We start from the raw sequence: 23,796 nt of genomic DNA, 5'->3' as shown, positions 1-23,796 counted from the left end.
TCTTGGATTGGCATACATCTGCGAAAGCTTTTTTACGGTAAATCGCTTGCTACTCGCGTATTCTCGCGTTCAAAATACAAATATAGCAATAAAGAGAGACGTCTTAAAATATTCCTCAGGAATATGCTAATTATAGAAAACTTTAGTTGCATACACGTCTAGTAATACGCTTGTTATGTGCTCACTCGTACCAGCATTAGACAGTGAATGTTATTTTGTTTTGTTTTTTGCACACGTATATTGAAACATTAGCCACTAAGTAAGCCCACATTGTCGTTTAGTGTTGTGATATAGCTTATGAATTATTTTAGGGGGCAGCAGCTTGCAGTATAGGAGCCATTTATGTGCTATGCAGAAACTAATAAATGTGGTGGTTTTTGTTACATGTAGACAGAACATATTGCAATTTTCTGCCGTGAATGTTTACACGCTCGTGTGAAGAATAATAAATCACCGCGGTAATATAAATGACCAAGTCTCATGCCAAATAGACAAGTACAAAATGTTTCGACTGAATATAGAGAAAATAGAAACGTAGTGTCTGTGTACAGCTACGCAACTTTGTTATTATAATTATTTATATTTTAATGCGTTCTACTCCCAATCACGCCCCTCAATGCGGAAATTTGCGCCACATAAGAAAGTAAAGAAATAAAAAATACGACAAGCATCCTGGGCTATAGCATGTAAAAAATAGAGTTGAGACAGTGCTGCTGATAGCGTGTGGCGCCCCTCCGAAGAATACACAAGGCCGGCGCCTTAAAGGTGACCTGCCACGGTAGAGCGCATTACACGCTTGCACACGCTTATACTTAGAGAAGCGCTGTGAAAGGGAGCCGCCTGCGGAGCAACGGAATTTCGCCTCACTGACAGCGCGTGTGTCGGCGCGTTCCAGAGTTCCGCACGACGCCATGTAACGTGCTTTCGCCTTCGCTAAAAGAGAACGCCGCACATCCGAGGCGGGGAGGCAGATACGGATGAATCCGGGAGAGCTTTTTCTGCGTTTCGGCTAATCACCTCCCCGCCTTAGTAGCGAGCTCTATATTTCTTTTGCGAGTGGGGGCGCCAGTCCGCGATGCCCGACTCGCACCTTCAAAAGTCAACCGACAAAGAGCCCGCATTGAGTTGAGCCAAGCCACGGCGCCACCTCATCAGGAGCCCACGCTACGGAAAGCTGCCTCGCGAGCAGCTGGCCTACGGTTGTTGCAGGCGGCCGCCGTAGCTGTGCGTGTGTTTTATGATGTGATATTGGCGACAAAAGTTGAGAAACCATGGATTGCGCAGAAATCCTAGTTGCTTTGAGAATTCTGTTGTTTCTCTCATTCCAGGTTTACACATAGCCGCTTCCTGAACACAGCCTTGCATCAAATACATTCGCCGCCAACAGACGAAAAAATCTGGCAAATTCGCACCCCTATATTCATTAGCGTTCTTGCGCTGTAATTGTCCATAAGAAATGGTTCGAGGATGTGGTGACCTTGCACTTAGTTGTACCGAAATCAGCGGCCGATGGCAATAATATTTTATGACCTCTGTGTGAATTAGTCCATTGCACAATATTTGTAGACCGAATCATGTTTACGCAAGCTGGGTAGTTGTTATTTTTACATCAACTCCGATGCTCGGTGAACTTCAGCGGAAGAATACTGATATATAGCGAGAAGAACCACAATACATTGCGATATTGCATTTTGTCCCTTCTCAGCGAAATCTGATACATTTTCTGGAGTCACGGAGAGGAGAAACACCTGAGTTCCACGTGTAAAACAAGACATTAATGGAAAGACGTTCATTTTCAACTGGCTTTCCTGCCTAAGAAAATTATGCGGATCCCATGCACTGTGGGAAGGAATGTAAGGGAAGCTTTCTGTGCTCTTTTCATTGGCTCACGAAAACCAGCGGTGCTTTTGATTTGTCTAATTTCATCAATGTTTAATTCAATAGAAGAGCGGCGAGGTTATGTTAAACGATGCCTTGCATGCACCATCGCTTTTTATTCGCGGAGTACAGAGAACACAGAGGGAGACGTGTTTTCTTAAGGCGTTGATGTGCGCAATTGTTGACAACCTCTGAGAGGGTTGAGCATTGACATTCCCTCACAAGACACATCGCATAGTGGAAGTGTTAAACTTTAATTGAGTTATGGGTATTTATGTGATAAAAACATTATCGGATTATGAGGCACACAGTAGTGGCGGTCTCCGGATTAATCTTGACATCCTGGTGTTCTTTACGTGCACATAAATTTAAGTACACGAACGTCGTTGTACTTCGCTCCCGTCGAAATACGGCAACCGCTGTCGGTATCAAAGTCGCGACCTCGAGTAATGCCATAGCAGCAAGGATACAACGGCGGGCACGCAACTGTTTATTTGACGTAATACCGTCTGCGTAGTGTCGCCTAGACCATACGGTGTTCTAATGCGGCTTTGCGCAAATCCGAAATCCGAAACGCGCAAGTGTCAGACGTTCAGTACTAAATTTCATCTTACTTCGCTCTTCTAAGAGGGTGTTTACCTATTGTTTTCCCTAAAATAAAGTAATGCGGACAAAAATATTACAAGTTTTTTTCAGGAGCGCTTTCTTGTGTGCTTTGTGTCCAAAGCATTTCCTTCATTGTCCCCGGAAGTTCTTCACTAGTAGGGATCTTCATGCCCCTATATCGGGAACCAATCTAGCCGGACCAAATGCACACATAACCTGCAATCCTTGCGACATGAATTTTTTCCCACGCAGGGGCCATTGGTTGAGGTATGGCTCTAACTTTGGTCTCTGCAGTGCACAGTTTACTTTCCCACGCTGGGCCACGGTGTAGTTTCCGTTTCATTCTGAAAAGAAAGTCTGTGAGAGACGTAGTCACAAACTACTTCTGTGGTTAAAAATAAATCGGATGTTTGTTGGCAGTGGTCTCTAGCAACTCTCATCATTCGCGCGGAATATTAGCGTAGTTCCTACTGCCAACATAGGTGTGACTTACTACGCTCAGAAAATGGCACTATCGACAGGGCAAAAAATGGGCAGCACGCTATAAATAGTGACACGGACTGTGTTTTTACTGCGAGCTGGTAACGGGAGCTATAAAATGATTTTCGTACGCTGGCGTCGTGTGGCGTCGGCACGCTAGCGAGCGTGTATCACAGAATAGTCAGCAATGCAGCCCCCTTGTATACTACGAAGTGCTTCTATGACTAGGCCGTCGAAACACATAGCTACAAGCCGGTGCCTGCAGGGCCAGCGCGGCATCAACATACGACGGATATAGTGTAGAGTGAACAAGTACCTTTGATTACGAGAAAGCGTTTGATTCAGTCGAAACCTCAGCAGTCATGGAGGCATTACGGAATCAGGGTGTAGATGAGCCATATGTAAAGATACTGGAAGATATCTATAGCGGCTCCACAGCCACCGTAGTCCTCCACAAAGAAAGCAACAAAATCCCTATAAAGAAAGGCGTCAGACAGGGAGATACGATATCTCCAATGCTATTCACAGCATGTTTACAGGAGGTATTCAGAGGCCTGGAGTGGGAAGAATTGGGGATAAAAGTTGATGGAGAATACCTTAGCAACTTGCGATTCGCTGATGATATTGCCTTACTTAGTAACTCAGGAGACCAATTGCAATGGATGCTCACTGACCTGGAGAGGCAAAGCAGAAGGGTGGGTCTGAAAATTAATCTGCAGAAAACTAAAGTAATGTTTAACAGGCTCGGAAGAGAACAGCAGTTTACGATAGGTAGCGAAGCACTGGAAGGGGTAAGGGACTACATCTACTTAGGGCAGGTAGTGACCACGGATCCGGATCATGAGACTGAAATAACCAGAAGAATAAGAATGGGCTGGGGTGCGTTTGGCAGGCATTCTCAAATCATGAACAGCAGGATGCCACTATCCCTCAAAAGGAAAGTGTATAACAGCTGTGTGTTACCAGTACTCACATATGGGGCAGAAACCTGGAGACTTACGAAAAGGGTTCTGCTGAAATTGAGGACGACGCAACGAGCTATGGAAAGAAGAATGATGGGTGTGACATTAAGGGATAAGAAAAGAGCAGATTGGGTGAGGCAACAAACGCGGGTAAACGACATCTTAGTTGAAATCAAGAAAAAGAAATGGGCATGGGCCGGACATGTAATGAGGAGGGAAGATAACCGATGGTCACTAAGGGTTACGGACTGGATTCCAAGGGAAGGGATGCGTAGCAGGGGGCGGCAGAAAGTCAGGTGGGCGGATGACATTAAGACGTTTGCAGGGACAACATGGCCACAATTAGTACATGACCGGGGTAGTTGGAGAAGTATGGGAGAGGCCTTTGCCCTGCAGTGGGCGTAACTAGGCTGTTGATGATGATGATGATGAACAAGTACTTACCTTGTTTACAGCGACGCACAAATAAAAACTCGTGTATTGCGAAAGCAATGCATGGAGTATATTGAAACATGAGCAAAGCTTTTGATAGATTGCGGACAGTGTATAACCCGACACCTGGAACTTTCAAAAGATGCTAAATCTTTCTTATGTTTTAGTTATTACTGAACGCAGAAACAACCATCTCACAACACAAAACAAAGGTGGACATGTTCGCGTTAACACACAGTTTTCTTTATAGCCGTGTTTATTTCTTGCCCTCGTTATTCATGCTAAATTAACCCAAACAAGGCCCTCAGCAAGTCCTTTTATGCCGTATTTATTTCTGAATACTGTCAATCCCTTCTTGGGATTTTTACAGGAGAGGGCAAAACATCAAATACAGGGTCAGTGCTTATATATATATATATATATATATATATATATATATATATATATATATATATATATATATATATATATATATATATATATATATATATATATATATATATATATCATCAGCCTAGTTACGCCCACTGCAGGGCAAAGGCCTCTCCCATACTTCTCCAACTACCCCGGTCATGTACTAATTGTGGCCATGCTGTGCCTGCAAACGCCTTAATGTCATCCGCCCACCTAACTTTCTGCCGCCCCCTGCTACGCATCCCTTCCCTTGGAATCCAGTCCGTAACCCTTAGTGACCATCGGTTATCTTCCCTCCTCATTACATGTCCGGCCCATGCCCATTTCTTTTTCTTGATTTCAACTAAGATGGCGTTTACCCGCGTTTGTTGCCTCACCCAATCTGCTCTTTTCTTATCCCTTAACGTCACACCCATCATTCTTCTTTCCATAGCTCGTTGCGTCGTCCTCAATTTCAGCAGAACCCTTTTCGTAAGCCTCCAGGTTTCTGCCCCATATGTGAGTACTGGTAACACACAGCTGTTATACACTTTCCTTTTGAGGGATAGTGGCAACCTGCTGTTCATGATTTGAGAATGCCTGCCAAACGCACCCCAGCCCATTCTTATTCTTCTGGTTATTTCAGTCTCATGATCCGGATCCGTGGTCACTACCTGCCCTAAGTAGATGTATTCCCTTACCACTTCCAGTGCTTCGCTACCTATCGTAAACTGCTGTTCTCTTCCGAGACTGTTAAACATTAGTTTTCTGCAGATTAATTTTTAGACCCACCCTTTTGCTTTGCCTCTCCAGGTCAGTGAGTATGCATTGCAATTGGTCCCCTGAGTTACTAAACAAGGCATTTCTTGGAATTTAGAATCGAGCCGGCTTTTTCGACATAATCCAGAAGGAGACTGAGCCGTCTGTTATGCTCAGTCAATGTGCTGCCAAAATCACCACATCATCTAGGTAGCACAAAACAAATTGAACGTTTCAGTCCTCGGAGGATAATGTCCGTAAATCTTTCAAATGTTCCTGGCAGGCTACGAAGGCCGAACAGCATAACGTTAAGTTCATAGAGACTGTCCAATGTCACGAAGTTCGTTTTCTCCTTATTGTCTGGGTGTATGGGCCCTGATTGCAAATCGAGTGATGAAAAGCAGGCAGTGGAATGTAGGCAATTGATGACATCATCAGGAAGCGGATACAGATTCACTTCAAAAACAGAACAGGAAATTTCCGTCTGTCGTATTTTCGGACGTTATTTCTGACGTTCTGTTGTCTGACGTTCCTTTGTCCGTAGTGTGACGTCCTGTAGTCGAAAGTTCTGCAGTTCTTGATCAATATTTAATGAAAAATTGACCGAGACTTCTTTAAGGAAATTTGTTAGTACAAAAAAAGAAAGCATAAAAGTCAAGAGACGAAACACTTCCCCGCCGGGGGATTCGAACTTGGCACCTGAGGATCCCGAGCCCAGCATCATAATAATGCACCGCGCCGAATCTTTTTCTTTATTGCATGGAATTATCTGTAGTGTCAAACCGATGCAGTTACATTACAAATGAAGATACATGAGAAACAAATTCACACATAGTATGCACTCCATTGACAGTTCAAAATTCTAGTAAGGAAACACAAGTGCCCAGACGCGAAATCCATTCAGGTACGGGATCTTATGTAGCCACCACACTACGCACTTGAACAGTCTCTTCTCGGAAGATAGACCTTGTCGAGCGAGGTGGCTCGGCATGTCTGTCGAGCATTCGACTTCTCCATAATGAATAAAGTCCTAATAACATAAATAAATGGTATGGTGTGTTACTGGATGTCTTTTTGAAAGGAAGGAACCGGATACCATAATATGTGAGAGGAAAGTCCTTTTTTGATGGTTCTTTGAAAAATGTCCCAAAAATAAAATGCGTCATGACAAAGTATAAAGCAATGTTCTATTGTCTCGGGTTGATTGCAAAGTCTACAGTTTGTATTCCAGGGTACTTACAGTCCTTTTTCCTGAAGCCACGTTTTTACTGGCAGTGTGGAGGCGTGCAACTTAAAGAGAAACGTATTCGCTGCTGGCGCAATGCACATTCTACGGACACGGCAAAGAACATCTTGACCAAATAGAGACAGATACGGCTTTCGGTACAGAGGTTCAGGGAAAAGGTTATCTAAAATGCTACATTTAGCGACGTGCGATTAACGGTAAACAAATATTCAAGGGTGAATCTGGCTTCTAAGAATGAAATAGTGTCAACAAGTTCCTTTAGGAAGCCCCATAACGGTAGTTCTTGAGCAAAGTTTGTCGTGACAAAAAGAAAAAGGGAGGTGTGACGCAAGACGCGCTCGATTAACTGCGAGAAGGAATGGATGACGGACATTCCACAGGTAAAATAAGCGCATGACAAATTGTCGCCGAAACAAATGCACAAGACCCAGACCTCCCTTTCCAAGCGGGAGAAAAAGGTTGTCCCTTCTCATGGCTTCCCATGATGAATGCCAAATAAAACATGCAAATATTCTATGAAATGCCTGGACATGGACACGTGAGCAGTGAAAGACCTGCAGAACATAAAGAAGCTTAGAAACGAGAAATGTATTGCATGCCTTAGCTCTCGCAAAAATGGAATGATCACGTCCCTGCCAGGTTGTCACCTTTCGACGGATAGTGGTTATCGTCGACGTCCAATGAGGTCCTCTATTAGGGAAGTTATCCAGAGGTACTCCAAGATATCGCAACGGAGACTGATTCCAATGAATATTCGCGAAAACAGAGGGAGTGAGCGCCCACATGCCTAGCCAAAAGCCTCTACTTTTGTCAAAATTTACAGTAGCTCCTGCAGTGTCACAGAAACGCAGGGTAGCGTTTATTGCCTTGGTAATGCTTGGGTTATCTACGCAAAAGAAGGCAATGTCATCTGCATAAGCTAGCACTTTAATTTCTTCATCGGCATGCCTGTATCCTTTAATGCTCGAGCCGCAAAGCACGCTTAAGCAAAGCGGTTCTAAGTATATGGCGAAGAGTAAAGGCGAGAGCGGGCAACCTTGATGAACGGATGACTGTACTTGTATTATATCTGAGAGGGTACGGTTCACAATTAACCTTGTAGTGCAATGTTTATAACAAAGTGTTATACCATTGTATAATACATCCCCTAACTGAAGATGTCGCAGTAGTTGGAAAAAAAATTCGTGTTCAACCTTATCAAAGGCTTTGGCGAGATCAATCTGGAGAAGGAGCTACTTGACCCGTACTACCCTCTATGCACTCGAGGACTGAACGTGCGATATGAACATTTGCCTGTATAGAGCGGCCTCGAATTCCTCATGTTTCATGATCACCTACTAATTTAGTAATGACTGTCTGCAATTTATTTGTCAGTATTCTTTCAAACATTTTGTAATCCGCGTTACATAACGATATCGGCCTATATCCGTTCACTCTCTTTATTGTTTCATCATCAGTGCTTTTGGTATTAAGGTTGTGTGGCCCTGATAGAAAGATGGAGGAAGCTCACCATATGGATAGGCTTCCTCGAGAAGCTGCTCCAGAAAAGGACATGGGAATTCCTGAAATTTTATATAAAATTCTGCACTAAGGTCATGAGGACCAGGCGTCTTGTTTTTCTGCAGCGTTTCGACGGCAAAATTAATTTCTTCTCGAGTTATTGGCCCATCAACGCTGAGTCGATCACCTTCTAAGTGTGGCATAAGCGAAATAAACTGATCAGTATTTTCTTCGTATCCATTCTGAGGCTTAACTGCACTGAAAAGATCGTTATAATGAGCTTCAAATAGGCTTATTATTTCGGACGTTTCTGTGTATATAGACCCACCAGACTCAATTTCCAATATTTGCTTGGAAAGCGCGTATCGGTTTTCATCACCGAGAGCCCTTTTTGTGGGCTGCTCCTCTGTAAAGCGAATTGTGCGTGAACGCACGATTGCTCCTTTGTACACTTCCGTCTCATATTTCTGTATTTGTGCGCAAACTGTATTTATTTCATCGATATACAACCCTGGTTCACAAGCGTGCAGCTTGAGAAGTAGATAATGAAGGTAATGCTTCTCAGCATTTTTTCTTTGAGACAGCTCACATGAAATAGCAATCGCCTAATTTTTCACTCTATTTTTGAACATTTCCCATTCAGCGAATAATGGAAGCTGTTGACATTGTGTTATTTCTAGGCATAATTCCTTCACTTTCGTTACAAAACATTCCTCTTGCAAAAGTTGTGTGTTAAGTTTCCGCAGTTCCCAGTTTTGAGCAAACTTGCGAAATTTTCGGGGACACCATGAAACAGCTAGTAAACAATGGTCTGTGAAAAATACAGGCTTCATGGCGTAGTTGTGAATGTGAGACCAGAGATTCGTCGAAACATACACACGATCAAGTCGAGCATAGGAGACGCCTTTAAAGTGCGTGAACCGCACCCAAGAAGATGTGTAGGCTCCCGCGTCTATTAGATTGTGATCCTCCATTAACCGATGCAGGAAAGTAGCACTTGCATCATAACGATTAGTTAGGTATGAGTGATCTCTGGAATGACAAACACCGTTGAAGTCCCCCAACAGTACCAAATCTCTGTCAGTATCTAGAAGCGGAGAAAGTGAGAGGAAGAAAGCCTTCCTGTCACTCACTTTTGAGGCAGCAGAAACGCAAATAAACCGCCAATTACGGGAATGAAAAGAGAGGTCACAGTATATAAGGCGGCCTTCCTCATTAACGCGTAGTGACAATGAAGAATGATTTAACTGCTTTCTAAAAAAAGCATCCAGCGGAAGCACCACATGCTTGGCTAATACACGCCTCATAATCAGGTTCAAAAGTTTGCAGCGCAAGGTTGACGTCACCAGCAGACGATATCTTTGTCTCCTGCACTGCACCAACATCAACTTCATGCTGCTTAAGCACGTGTAGCACCTGCTGCTGACGCCTCATATTCCTCAGCCCACGTACGTTGACTGTCGCTACACATGAGGGGAGGGTGAAGGCGGTAGCCATTTTGCTCACCTAAGGCTTTTGTGTTTCATCGCCCTCGGCCACAGGTAAATCTGTGGTCGTGCTCCCTTGGAGTTCTTTGTGGCACTCTCCTGACTACGCAGATAAAACCGGCGCCGCACATTATCACCAGGAGAGGGAGTTCGCTGAGCACTAGGAGACACTTTCTCGGGCGCCTGTAGTGCACTTTCTGTTGCTTCGTCGTTGCAAGGTGCCGGACGTTTCCTTGCCTGACTTATGGCCATCGCCTCTTATTCTTCTTCCTTGTCATCAGGGGGCTTTTCTTTAAGGCTTGCTAGGCCAGGTGGGCAAGCTGAGTCAACCTCGCCTGTGGCTTCGCTAGTATCACTTGAGCTGTTGTGACTGCTTGGCATTGGCTTCAAGGACTCCTGGTCTTCGTCCCTAATGCTACCTGTAGTCTCTCCGGTGGCATCTACTACCTCTGTAGAATCCATGAGATGGTCCAGTTGCGGCTCGTCTGCGCTATATTGCCCAGAACGAAGCTTATTGGCGTAGGCGGACGCGCAGGCGTCCGCTGAGTGACCAAATTGGTGGCACTGTAAGCATCTCGGTGTTCTGCATTGTCGCCGAACGTGTCCCACACGCTTGCAACGAAGGCACAGCAGAGGCTTGCCGGGGATAAGTACGAGGCACTGGTGTCCATAAATGGACATAATGTGCGGTATTCAGCTTACGGTGATAGTGTCCTTGAGCACCAAGGAAACCCCCCGGTTTGTTGTCACCCACTGTTCCATACCAGTGCATTTCCATACTTCTCTGTCGACCGACTTCACCTGACCTTAGGCCTGGAATGGCTCTTCAACGCGTCATGGTTCAAGGTGAGGTGGAAGCCATAGTAATTTAAGCTTGATGTTTTTGGTCTCCCGGTCTATCACCATGCACTTCAGACCTTTGACACGGAGCTCACCACAGGCGACGAGAGTCTGTTTTGCCGCACTACTAGCGCAAGTAGCCATCCAGACATGGCTCATGTGATACTGTCCGACAGCTACGACATCTGAAGTATTCACGACCTCAAGCAGAGCGTCTCGGAAGTCAGGAGCACGGTATGGTCCACCACTCAAGTCCGCGTGAAGGAAAATAAAATTCAAAACATCGTTACCGGTTGGTAGATGCGGAAGGACAACTTTATAACTTGTATCTTCGTTTGAAAACGGGGTCCACAATCCTCGGCCTAGGGCCAACACGCTGTTTCCAGCAGATAGAATTTTCGAGCACAGCCGTTCCACACGGCTTCTTCTTCTTTTTTTTTGGGCTATGTGAACAGTAAGGATCTCTGTCTACGCTGACGTTTACATTTGCATTTTAAGAGCCAAGGCGCGCTTTCACTCCTCCACGTCAACTGCCGCTTCTCTAGCAAGAACAAAAGTGTTGTTACCATCGAGAGGTACATCGTGGAGTGCTACATCAATTTTTCTGTACGCTATCCATATTAAATAAGAAATTCAGAAATAGACAACGGTGACCAGGGACACTGTTGGGGTTGTCGCTGCTAATTTCGACAAACTCTCGCTCTTTACACTTTTGAGCACGCATATAATTCGTGTGCTCAATGCAAAATGGCTACATAAACATTCTTGGATGAGTGTTCATTATGACAGCATACTGGCTTCTTACGGTAGCGCTGTACCAGAATAATGAGACCCGAGCGAGACAGCTTTTCACACAACTTTGTGGAAAATCCCAAAACTTCATTTTCGCTTCGCAAAAGCTTATGCAATATTTCTGGGAAATTAACTAATATGTCATTGTAACGGCACATGTACGTCCACGGCCCTGTGAGCCACATCTTACCAAATAAAACAAAACAGATACGCAGCCATTCCCGCAGATGGTATGATTTTGATCAGCGGCCGATTTTGACGAGGCCGGTAGGGCGTTGGGCTGGTGCCGCGTCGTCACGGCACAATTATAACAATTGGCCACATCCACTATAATACAGGTGTCGGTGCTATCAGCATTGCGGCTTCAGAGAAGCACGATTGATTACCGCTCAAGAGAAAAGTACAATGCACACCACCGATGCGAAACTGACATACAATTTTAAAGTCTCGCGACTCAAAGCGCTTCTGTCGCGGCGTCAGAACTCATGTCGCTGGGACAGAAAGTGGCACATTTCTAACGCCACGACAGAAAATGTGTAGTCCTGACAGAGAGAGTTCCTGTTGCGATGTCAGAATCACTGTTGCGATAGAAAGTTGTAGTTGCGACTTCAGAACTCTGGTTGTCGAGACAGAACGTTTCTGTTGCGTCTTCAGAACTCTTGGTCTACGCGACGGAATGTTTCTGTTGCGACATCAGAATTATATCTTAACGTCAGAAATGTCTGTCGCAGCAACAGAAACGTCAGAAACTTCTGTCGTAGAACAGAAATTTCTGTAGTTGCGACAGGAATTCCTGATGTCTATTTCAACTGGGCATAGTTTTGATGACTGCGTTTAGTTTCCTGTAATCAACACAGAACCGCCACGATCCATCCTCTAGCTAAGTTTACTGCTGCTACCCGCGAACTAGAGCACTTTTGAACAACACTTTTCCGTAGCATGTATTGCACCTGTTGAGCGTTAACTGTCCACTTTGTCGAAGACACGTGGTAAGGGTTCTGCTGAATGGGGAGCGCATATCGATGTTGAGTAGTGCTATCTCTAGCATTACATATACATGTTCATGGCGTGTTTATTTCAGCACACAATGTGTACTACCACTAAATAAAAATGTCAAGGCAACGTTGCACATTGATACTGTCCTTGCGGCCTGATGCATGAGTTCACATAGTCATATATATATATATATATATATATATATATATATATATATATATATATATATATATATATATATATATATTGCCACATCCTATATGGTCACCGCGAGTATGTGCCAGGCGATGAGAACGACGCTGAAATAGCGCGTGAGTGGAAAAACAGAGACGACAACGACGTCGCGTTGACTGCTCTGATAAAGTGCTTCCATACGTCCTCTACGCCGGCTTTCCCGTCTTCTACTAGGCTGCGACAATATATATATATATATATATATATATATATATATATATATATATATATATATATATATATATATATATATATATATATATATATATATATATATTTAGTCATATCATAAGAAGCCAACAAACATTGACACCAAGGACAACATAGGGGAAATTACTTGTGCTTAATAAATGAAAATAAAGAAACGAAGAATTAATGGAAATTAAAGTGGATGAAAAAACAAATTGCCGCAGGTGGGAACCGAACCCACAGCCTTCGCATCTCGCGTGCGATGCTCTACCAATTGAGCTACCGCGGCGCTGTTTTCCCATCCACTTTCTTGGGTATTTATGTGTCCTAGTAGAACCCTGGGAGTGTTAGCCAGCGCCAGCACACACAGACCTTGGCGGCGGACGTGGGACGTCCTTTTTGCCGCAGGCGTCACGAGAACGTGATCTTTTTTCGGGCTAAAGGCAACTGGTCAATAAACCCACATATGCTACCTGAAGGCATCAATGTAGCCGGATTCGAGACCCTCGTTATGAATAAACGAGAAGAAAGGGGGTTAACCGAGGGTCCCGATTTTATTAGTCATATCATAAGAAGCCAACAAACATTGACACCAAGGACAACATAGGGGAAATTACTTGTGCTTAATAAATGAAAAAAAAAGAAACGAAGAATTAATGGAAATTAAAGTGGATGAAAAAATGAAAAAATTGGTAGAGCATCGCACGCGAAATGCGAAGGCTGTGGGTTCGGTTCCCACCTGCGGCAACTTGTTTTTTCATCCACTTTAATGTCCATTAATTCTTTGTTTCTTTATTTTCATTTCTTAAGCACAAGTAATTTCCCCTATGTTGTCCTTGGTGTCAATGTTTGTTGGCTTCTTATGATATGACTAATAAAATCGGGACCCTCGGTTAACCCCCTTTCTTCTCGTTTATATAAATATATATATATACATATATATATATATATATATATATATATATATATATATATATATATATATATATATATATATATATTTCGGCAAAGAGTGATTCATAAAACTTGCCTTATGTGTCCGTTCAATAGTTTTTCCGTCTCTGAAAGGTGTAACACAACAAAGGCACTCCTACGCTCCGAAGTCCACCAATGACGTAGGACAGGCAAACACAAACAACCACCAGGACACGGCTCTCGTAATTATATATATAACATTATTTTTGGTGCGCAAACCTTCAGTCAGTATACGATATATCACCCATTTATGTCCCGTCTCTATTCGTGTAAAAACAATGGAAGGATGTATCTCACCATCATGGATATTCAGGGGACTGTGATGAGCTCGTTCAGGTAAAGGCATCCAGCTTGACGTGTCGTCGTCGCATGACTGTGAAACACATGAAAGATGCAATATTTACACGGCGCGGCTAACAATGTGCATAAGTAAACTTCGCATAGCCAAAGAAGTCACGCATCATACTTTCTCATCCCGAGATATCACGTGTTGTAATTATCACGCATTGCATACCTAGAGTCTGGACATTCCATTGATGTCATCAGATGCCAGTCGACGCTTTATTAGCCATTTCCCTCGTGCAAAGTTCGTGCAATTCAAGACGGCTGCTTGAACCGTTGCCTAAACCTGGCCGCCATGATCGTCAGTGGCACCGGCTAACACTGCCAGGGCTAGATCTCTTAAATATGCTAAAATAATTGTGAAAGTGGAAAGAGGAATGGCCATAGCTCAATGGCAGAACATTGCACTCATTGTGCGAAAAATGTGCGTGCACCTGCCATTTGCGGCAAGACGCGCTTTCGCACAATTTAATTTCCTTTCACCTTATTACTAGCTGGTTCAATTAAACTTAGCAGTTAATTTCAGGTATATTTTGCAGGCTTCACTGTCTGATGGATACATATGGTTGCAAATTACAAAAACATGGAGCCCATGAGGCCCCCACTGCGATACTTACAGATAAAAAAAATTATATGCGTATCACCCAGCTAGCATGAACACAACACGCCACGGAGGCTGACCGAAACTTTTGTCATTTTCCCGTTCTGATTTCAGTGTTCCGGTTCGCGTTTTCTTAGCGCTTGATTGCACAACTTATGCGCCAGTAATATGGTCCACCCTCGTGTATAACCAGCGACCGCATCCCATTTTGCATGGTGTAATGATAGCTTGATAATATGTTAAAGTGAAGTCTGAATGGAGGTACAAAAAGACGAAAAGAAGGAAACTGGCACAGCTGTTTCGTTCCAGCAAGGTGCACCCATTCAATGTCAAACGAGCGTCGTCTTTTCTAGTCAAAGAAATACGTGTTTGATAAGTGCGGATATGAGACGACAGATGACGACAGCTCAATTACAACACATAAATGAATGCAAAATTTATCGCGTCGATGTAACTGTTGAACCGTGAAGAACAAAATCTTGTGAAACGGAGGCAACTAGGCGACAACGTAACTATCATAACGGCTTCAAGATATGATAATAAAGGAATAGAGGCTTCTGCAAGACAAGAAACATGTGATACAGATATTACTGTGCATGTACGAGAGAGACATCTTTAACGAAAACACTCTCCCCTGCCGACTAGTAAAAATAATGACTGTTCCGACGTGACACCTTCGCCCGTCTCCGCCACCGAACACCACACATCCCTCTACTTTTCTAGGGTTTGGTGGTAGTAAAAAGGTAATCAGCGGCCACAATAATTCGACATGCGGGGCAAGGCTTCGTGTGTGCGCGAACAATGAAAACATTAGATTTTCGGAGTATTCTCAGAAACCTTTGATAGTCAATTTCTCCTTGATGGGGAATACACCCAAAGGGAGAAATTTAGCCTGGCGACAAGATCTTTTACAGCATAAAATGTCCTGAGCTTACATCCCTGGTCGTTTTGATGACCGCTGGTGTGCGTCAAATCCTTCGCTGGACTCACAAGATCACTTGCGAGGAAACCTACAAGAAAAAAGAAGATTCACGTAACGCGAGGATTTACAACTTACGCCCAACCGATTGGCAGCCAGGGATTCTACCTTCATTCTCAGGCCCCTTTTTATACTTGTCGTTTACTGCAGCGAGTGCGGAGAGCGACAATATTATTGATATTAAACCTAGGCAGGCCATCCTCAGGTATATTCCTCTAGCCAACTATTCTGCCCTCACGAAGGAGAAAGGAAAGAGGAACACGATGGGTGAAAATAACGGCAGAAGGAAGATGCAATAAACATAACGGACAAGTCTAACTGAAAGCGTAGAGTTTAGACCCGTACTATTTTATGAACTCGGTTAAGGCCTGGATGAACAGAAAGCTATATATGAAGTCACACATGGGGCACAATGTTTCCTTTTTTTTGGCAATGTTTGACTTCCAAGGCGGGCAAGATGACCAACCAACCTCTGGCGCTCTTGTCTGAGCATTGCTCATGCTACACTAGCTAAGAATAATGATCGGGCCCAGCGCGATCGTGCCACGCGCAGACATGATTGGCTAAATCCCGTTAAACATGTGGGCACCGAACAGAGTTGGCATCCAACTTTACTCGCTTTCTTGGGGCTACTCTGTCGAGGAGGCGGTTCTTAATTAAGTTTTCTTCTTCTGCATGTAATGACAATGATCGAGCGCGTCTGCTTAGTCTTGATAAGACGACTTCTTTAGCGCTCCGCTTCTTCTCATGTTGGCTGGATGACGCGGACGTCGTCTAGTATTCGGCAGTAACGAATCTGTCAGTAAGTAGCCAGCGCCTTCCTTTAGTAACAGCAGTGGCTAAGTCCGGATCGATAAAAGAAGAAAGAAAAACGGCCTTTCCGCCCCACCACCGGGAGGCACAACTACGAAAGAATACGACTCCCACTTTTACTTTTCAAAAGGCAATAGCTCGCTTCCACATGCGGAAGTAAAACGCATACTGAGCACTATATTTTCATGGGAATCGCATTCGTGCTTCCGTTTGGGGCTAAACTATAGTTTCAGTTTAAAACTAGCATTCTAGTACAGCCGACTTACAGAGTTCTGTAAGTGGCCCATTGGACAACCGCAGGTAATAAACATTATACACATACCTTTACTGGTGTTCGATATTGCATTCACTATGGAAGCCTACAAATTCATACGTAAGCTCTATTGAAAATTTCCAGAGGAAAGCGTCCAGATTTATTGTAATGCACAGGGTGCTGCAGAATATACGTTCGCAAGTGTTCAAAGATATCGGACGCACGATAAAAGGTTAATTTTCTCGGGATTGTCTACCAGGAAGGCATAGACGTGTGAAGTTATGGTAAAAACTGTGTTCTGAAATATTATAAAATAAAGTTTCATAGGAATTGTAGCGACAACCAGCCAGTGAGCTGCTGCCGCGCTGTCTGGATGATGCTGGTGAAAACGTCCTTGATTGAATTTTAAGAAATTCACTGTGTTGCCCGGCGGGCGAAGCATCGATTGCGGTAGCAGATTAGTACACAGCTATATGCACTAAGGAAAGTAGGATTATCGGTCCTATAAACAGAAAAAAGGTTCGCTTACTAACTGAATTAACCAGCATGGCGTCAACGCGCAGAAGCAAACATTAACACATCACACTCGAGGAGCGCGCACACTCGCTGTCAAAACGCTGGTGTGAGCAAGCGCGGCAGCAGCAGCGAGCGAAGTAGCCTTCACGCCATCTATCGCTTCAGGGCAAGAGCGGCAAGAGCACAGCGCGCGCAAAGCTATGAGCCGTCTGCACATCTCTTTGAAGATACGGCGCGCGCGACAGCGTGCGACCGTGCAAAGTACGCACTTGTTGGCGTAATGTAAACCGCCCCCACTCCCTCCCGTGCTACCTTCCCACTTTCATCCATATATGGCGCGCGAGATTGAACCGCGATCGTCAGTTACCCTTGCACCCGGTCGCGAAACGCGCAATGGCTACCGGAGCACAACGCCACCTCCCCACCCCCCTTCCCGTCCCCACTGCTTTTCGCGCGGCGAAAGAAAACGCGTTTGCTCTCCGCTTTCTTTCTTCACACGCGCGCCTGACTGAACCGCGTTCGTCGGCTTCCCCCGCGTACTTTCACTCGCACATACAGCATACGACGCGCGGCGACCGTGCCATCGCCCTTAGACTTTATACGGACATTTCGGCGATGGCGACGGAAAATATGCGCCTTGAGTGTCGATTTAGCAGCTGTCGCAGTAAAATTGTAGGTGGGTTCCCCCGCTCCGGGAGTCCGCTGGATCTGGCAGCCTCTCTTGCTCTCTTCGTGAGCCCCTGTTCGTGTTACGGACTTATGTTGGACGGCATTTTCCCTCACTGCTCAATTGTTGGTTATTCTATCCTTTCTATTTCTGTATTTTCTTGTCAAGCCCACGCCACGTGCTGCAGATCCGCCTATATGCCACAGTGTCGGAATTGTGGCTCATAGTGTCCTGGGTAATTGCGTGTAGTACGTTTGTGCTTGAGTAAGCGTTTGTTTGTATTCTTCTCTGCATTCTTTTTTTTTCTTTGCGTAATTAGTTACTCGGCGACGTGTATTTCCTTTTGCCTAGCCTATGCTCTACCAAGATTTCTGATTATATGGTCTAGATCTTTTTCTGCCGTGTCACAATGTCTTGAGCGTGCGAAGCATGCGCAGGCGCAGCTTCGTCGCCCGGAAGCTGGCAGGAACGTCTCGCTATGTACTTTTTAGTATCCCTCGATGTATCGATTATACAGGCAGCTGTAAAAATAGACTGACTTGTCAACCGGAAAAGTCAGTCGTTTAAGCTTAATTCAAGACATGAATTTCGTCATTGGAGGGGCTCATAGCTGGTTCAAGACATCGACATAAATGACGCGGCTTATCTATGCATCCTAGTAAATTACATCCCAATTTCATATAAAGAAAATGGGGCTGCAAGCACATGATGCGATGCACGCAGCGCACCTAAGGGAACTTAGCTCTTGCCAAAAATTTTTATAGTATAGGCAAGTAAGAGGACAGAAACCTTTGTAGCACTCATATGAAGCAACTGACCATCGGTAGTAAAATACGCCAAAAATTCTTATAATTATTGAAATAACATTATCATTCACTACTATTACCTGGGACGCTATAACGTAAAACTATTTCAAGCACGTTTTCTTTTTTTTGGACCACCCCCATTTCACCTGTCTGTCACGCGACGTCACGAAAACCACGATAGCTCCCCATCTGATATGAAGTGTACACACTGATTATGGATGCTTTGATCGACCAAAAGAAAAATAGTTATTTCTGATTCGACACCTTTTCGTGGTTAGCCCTCGGTATTGTGAAAAATTTCGGGCTTCATCCACTTCACACCTGCCTGTTACGCGACGTCACAAAACCGCAAAAACTGCGCCAAAGCGCCGTGTACGTGTTAAAGATGCGTTAATATGCCGAACAAAACGGAATTTCCTTGTGAATAGCCGCAGGCTGCCCGATCCGAAAGCAATAAAAGATGGCTGCCGCCAATCGCTCAGGCACTGGCTACTCGCAGCTGCCTGATATCGTAGGTTCATTTGTGTATAATAACACTTTTTACGTGGGCGTGTAAAGTTTTCGAGCACTTTAGGCACTTTTACGACCTCGTTCTGCCAACTCTTCTTTGCTGAGGATCCGTTTTATCGTCATCATCAGCTTCCATTGCATGCCGCCACCGTTTCTACCGCCACCGCAAGCTAAGTAAGGGAAAGCGGACCAATCGCAGACGCCGGAACCACCCTCTTACGCAGGTTGCGCATAATCTCAAGAAGGCAATCAGCAGGGCAGGCGTCAGGTTGGTGTTCACTGCCAAAAATAATTAGGTAGCCTCTGCCATCAAGTCAATCGGTAACCAAGAACAAAAAAAAAAGTTGTAAAAAGCAGCACAGACAGAGGTGACTGTTGTGACTGTGTGGTGTATAAGATTCCCGTTTCATGCAAGCGTTTTTATATCGGGCAAACGGGGCGGTGCATCAATGACCGCATGCGCGAGCACACAAACAAAGTTCATAAACGAGCTAAAGATAGTCAGTTATCACTGCATTGCAATGAATGCGGCTGCAAGGCGTCTTTCAAAGATGTGACCTACCTGTCAGTATACCGCGATGACCGCGCACGCCTTATTTCCGAAGCTTTCCACATTCATGTTAGCGGCGAAGCATGTGTAAGCCTTCCCTCTATTTCTCTCCTTCCGAAGGAGATTGCCTTCCTATCGCATTAATTGCAATCCGCCCTGCGCATGCCCAATTCTGTTGATTCTGTGGTTTGAGATAGCGGCGGAGTATATATTAGATGACTGAATAAATAAAGACACTTGGGTTGTTAGTCAGCGCTGTTGTCTGTGTCCCTTCACTCGTCCTGTTGTTTAGCGCTGTTTTTATTCAACCAACCAGCCTAAATGCGTACTCCTCTTCATCTGGTTATCGATTTTCAGTGCAGTGGCTCGACCGCGTCGAAGCCCTTTCCACTTGAGCGTGATCTTCGCCTCTTGTCAGAGAATTAGATAAGACAAGCCGCTCAGTGTAGGCAACGTTATTCGTTTTTCAAGTAAAGAAAAATGACCTCCTACGAACGAGGAGAGCCTATGATTGGTCCGTTCAGACAACCCTGCAAGTGACCGCCCGATGCTTGCGTCGGCGGTTACGCAAATTTGACGTCAGGAGATTGGAATAAGAACATATTGGAATAGTTTTACGTTATAGGGCCCTGTTTACGATATTCATTTCGTTGTGGCATTTGTCTTCTTTTGTAACTTCCAGTGTACAGTTATTAAGTACAAATTTCTTTCGTAGGATTGTCGTAGACAGTAATAGAAGCTCCCTCCCTTTTGTTTCTAAATGCATATTCATGCACATATGATTTATTTACACTTTACCGTATTGTCGTTGTGATTGTGAATACTAACTAGGGGCCCTATAACGTAAAACTATTCCAATATGTTTCTATTCCAATCTCCTGACGTCAAATTTGCGTAACCGCCAACGCAAGCACCGGGCGGTCACCCGCAGGGTTGTCTGAACAGACCAATCAAACGCTCGCCTCGTTCATAGGAGGTCACTTTTGTTTGCTTGAAAAACGAATAATATTGCATACTCTGAGCGGCTTGTCGTATCTAATTGGCTGACAAGGGGCGAGGAGAACGCTCAAGCAGAGAGGGATTCGATGGGGCCGAGCCACTGCACTGAAAGTCGATAACCGGATGAAGAGGGTGGTGCCGGCGTCTACGAGTGGTCGGCTTTCCCTTACTTAGCTTGCGGTGGCTGGTCGAAAATCGCGGTGGCATGCAACGGAAGCTCAAGAATGACGCTAAAACGGACCCTCAGCAAAGAAGAGTTGGCGGAATGAGGGGGTAAACGTGCCGAAAGTGCTCGAAAACGTTACACGGCCACGCAAGAAGTTTTATTATACGCAAATACACCCATGCTCTCCGGCAGGTGCGAGTAGCCAGCGTCTGAGCGATCGGCGGCAGCCATCTTGTATTCCTGTCGGAACGGAGCAGCCTGCGGCTATTCCGAAGAAAATTCAGTTCTGTTCGGCATATTAATGCATCTTTATCGCGTACACGTCACTTTGACGCGGTGAGTTCTTGCGGTTTTGTGACGTCGCGTGACAGGCAGGTGAAGTGGGTGCAGCCCTAAAACTTTTTACCAATAGCCGAGGGCTAATGGCGAAAACGGGTCGAATCAGAAATAACTGTTTTTCTTTTTTCTGTCAAATCATGCATAATAAGTGTGTACACATCATATGAGATGGGGAGGTATCGCGGTTTTCGTGACGTCGCATGACAGACAGGTGAAGTGGGGGTGGTCGAAAAAAGTTTTTGACCAATCATGGAGGGCTGATAGCAGAATTGGAATAGAAAAGTTTGGAATAGTTTTACGTTATGGCGCCCTAGCATGGATACCAACATGCCTCGAGCTCTGAATCTAAGAGTTTCGCGCAATATTTCCTGCGTACCCTTTCTATATTTATTCTATAGGAATAAATTAGAAATTGAGCGTTGCAGCTGTGCGGGCTCATAGAAGACGCTTTCAGTGATGAGGCTCTACGCCTCGCATTCAGACGAACACGAAGCGAGTGAGATCGAGGCTTGAAGGGACAGTCGATTCATGATCGCCCGACGGTCAGTTGTAAACAGACGTGAAAAGCATAAGGGAATTTTGGCTTTATTTTCTTCGCCGGGGCATTTTGCGTACTCTACATTTTATGTAGGAATATTTCATGAACAATAGAAAAGAAGTTGATGAGCCATAGTTGAGAATGAAGATCACGACTTACTTTCGGCTTGTGGGTTTTCTTGTTCAGCCATGATTTGTTTTGAAAACGTAATTGCTTAAGTAAATGCTCGCAATGCATATTCTTCAAATACTACGCAAGTCATATGCAAAGAAAACCAAATAATTCATGACACTTCTACGGTATTGAACAGTAATGAATAGAACGGTGATAAGCGGCCACAGAGCATAAATAGTTTACGATCATTTTTCGTGTTAACATATGGTGGATCTAGAGTACCTGGTTTCAACGTTTATCGTTTTTAGCCACAGTACACCTAACACAGGCGTTTCGGTGTTGAATATAGTGCATTGCCGAAAATTTGCAGAAGGCATGAAGTCACCGCTCGACTCCAGAAAGGAATATCAATATATTTCTCTGTTCATTTTGTCGCACAATCTCTTTTCCTAGTTCGCGTGGGGCGTTCACCTCTTACTTGTCCTTTTAAGTGAAAGATATTTATCGTGGAGCAACAAGCACAAGACGTAAATTGGCTGCCTCAGCTACAAGCCGAAAATATAAAATTAATTTACCCCTAGGAAAGAAAGCATAGCAAGATAAAAAAGCTTATCATTAAGAGCAGCCTTTGTCCAGCACGTTACAGTGAGTGGGCAAATAATGTTCTTCGTTGTTCGCAAATGGCACTGCGGAGATCGCGCAGCACCACGACGCTGTCTTCCGCCGTACAGAGACAACACGATGCACGTACGTGGGACAACGGAAGGCACCCGAGCGGGCACTCTGAATCGCTTCTGCCTATGGGCATTCCACGTCACCTTCTTGAAGAACAAGACTCGGGGTTGTTTCGCGGTCCCCAGCATCAAGCGAAGAGCAAAAGTGAACGTGGAGGATGTCCTCCAGAGAAACCGTAACGTTAAGCCAGGAAACGAAGGGGAAGTAGCGTCCTCCATCATCTGCAAGATGATGCTATTCCTAGACTCTCGACGCGCTGATGACAACGCTAGCGCGCAGTCTTTCTTTTTCTTTTCCCGGACTACCGGTGAGCGTGCAAGTGAATGCTCTCGCTGAAACGGCTCCAAAGGGTGTCATTAACAAGGATAACATGTCACCGCGCTGGGGCCCCCTTGAAATTCTCAGAGGGAAAATATGTGCAGAAGTAGACAAGCGACATGCTATGGAGCAAGCCTAGACCGTCCCCATCGTGTCCTTGCTCTGGCGCTAGAGTTGTTGACGTCTCTACGCTATCGCTGTTACTCGCGGCGCCCTGGAACTGTCAGGCCTGATTTCGACTCCATGTATGTCGTGCAGGCACGGAGTTCAGGTCCCCGACTCGAGTTACTCAAGTGATATGCCACCTTGGAGTCTTAGTTAGGGTGTTGTCCTCGTATACTTAACTGTAGGGATGCATACAAAGAACATTTTGGCGAGCACTACTCTAGGCGACTCGGTAACGTACGCGGGAACAAAAGTGCTAAATTATGTAAAGAATATGCGTGCCTACGCGTGGCTTCACTAGCTCTCTAATGATTATCATTACAGCATTGAAGGTTAATGGAGTTGAGCAGTGCGGAAAGCATGATGCAGACGAAAACATCCGAGAGGTGATATATTCACCAAACGAATGCCACATGCCGCTTTTGAAATTTCTTGACACTTTAACTTAGATCTTCGCGTCTGTTTCAGCTTATAGTTTCTCTACAGTAGCACTGATGTAGTTTATTCCAATCTTTGAGTGAATTCAACCGAACCATATAAAGTGCAGTTTAAGTCAATTGGTGGTAAGGGTGTCGAGAAAAATAAAATATTTGAAAAGTGAGCGACAACTGAGGCT

At 44.7% G+C, this 23,796-nt stretch overlaps 1 protein-coding gene across 1 annotated transcript in view; it reads right to left on the bottom strand.

Annotated features, from left to right (window-relative positions):
- Positions 1-23,796, bottom strand: part of nau (myogenic-determination protein nautilus) — a 104,515-nt gene that overhangs the window by 46,380 nt on the left and 34,339 nt on the right. The window contains exon 4 of the mRNA XM_075673721.1: positions 14,067-14,142. Within this exon, the coding sequence (XP_075529836.1) occupies positions 14,067-14,142 (76 nt within the window). The remainder of the gene's footprint in view (positions 1-14,066; positions 14,143-23,796) is intronic.

The sequence above is a fragment of the Dermacentor variabilis genome, chromosome 11 (assembly GCF_050947875.1).
Source record: "Dermacentor variabilis isolate Ectoservices chromosome 11, ASM5094787v1, whole genome shotgun sequence".
Classification (NCBI taxonomy): Eukaryota; Metazoa; Arthropoda; class Arachnida; order Ixodida; family Ixodidae; genus Dermacentor; species Dermacentor variabilis.
This window is presented reverse-complemented; position numbering and strand designations above follow the sequence as displayed.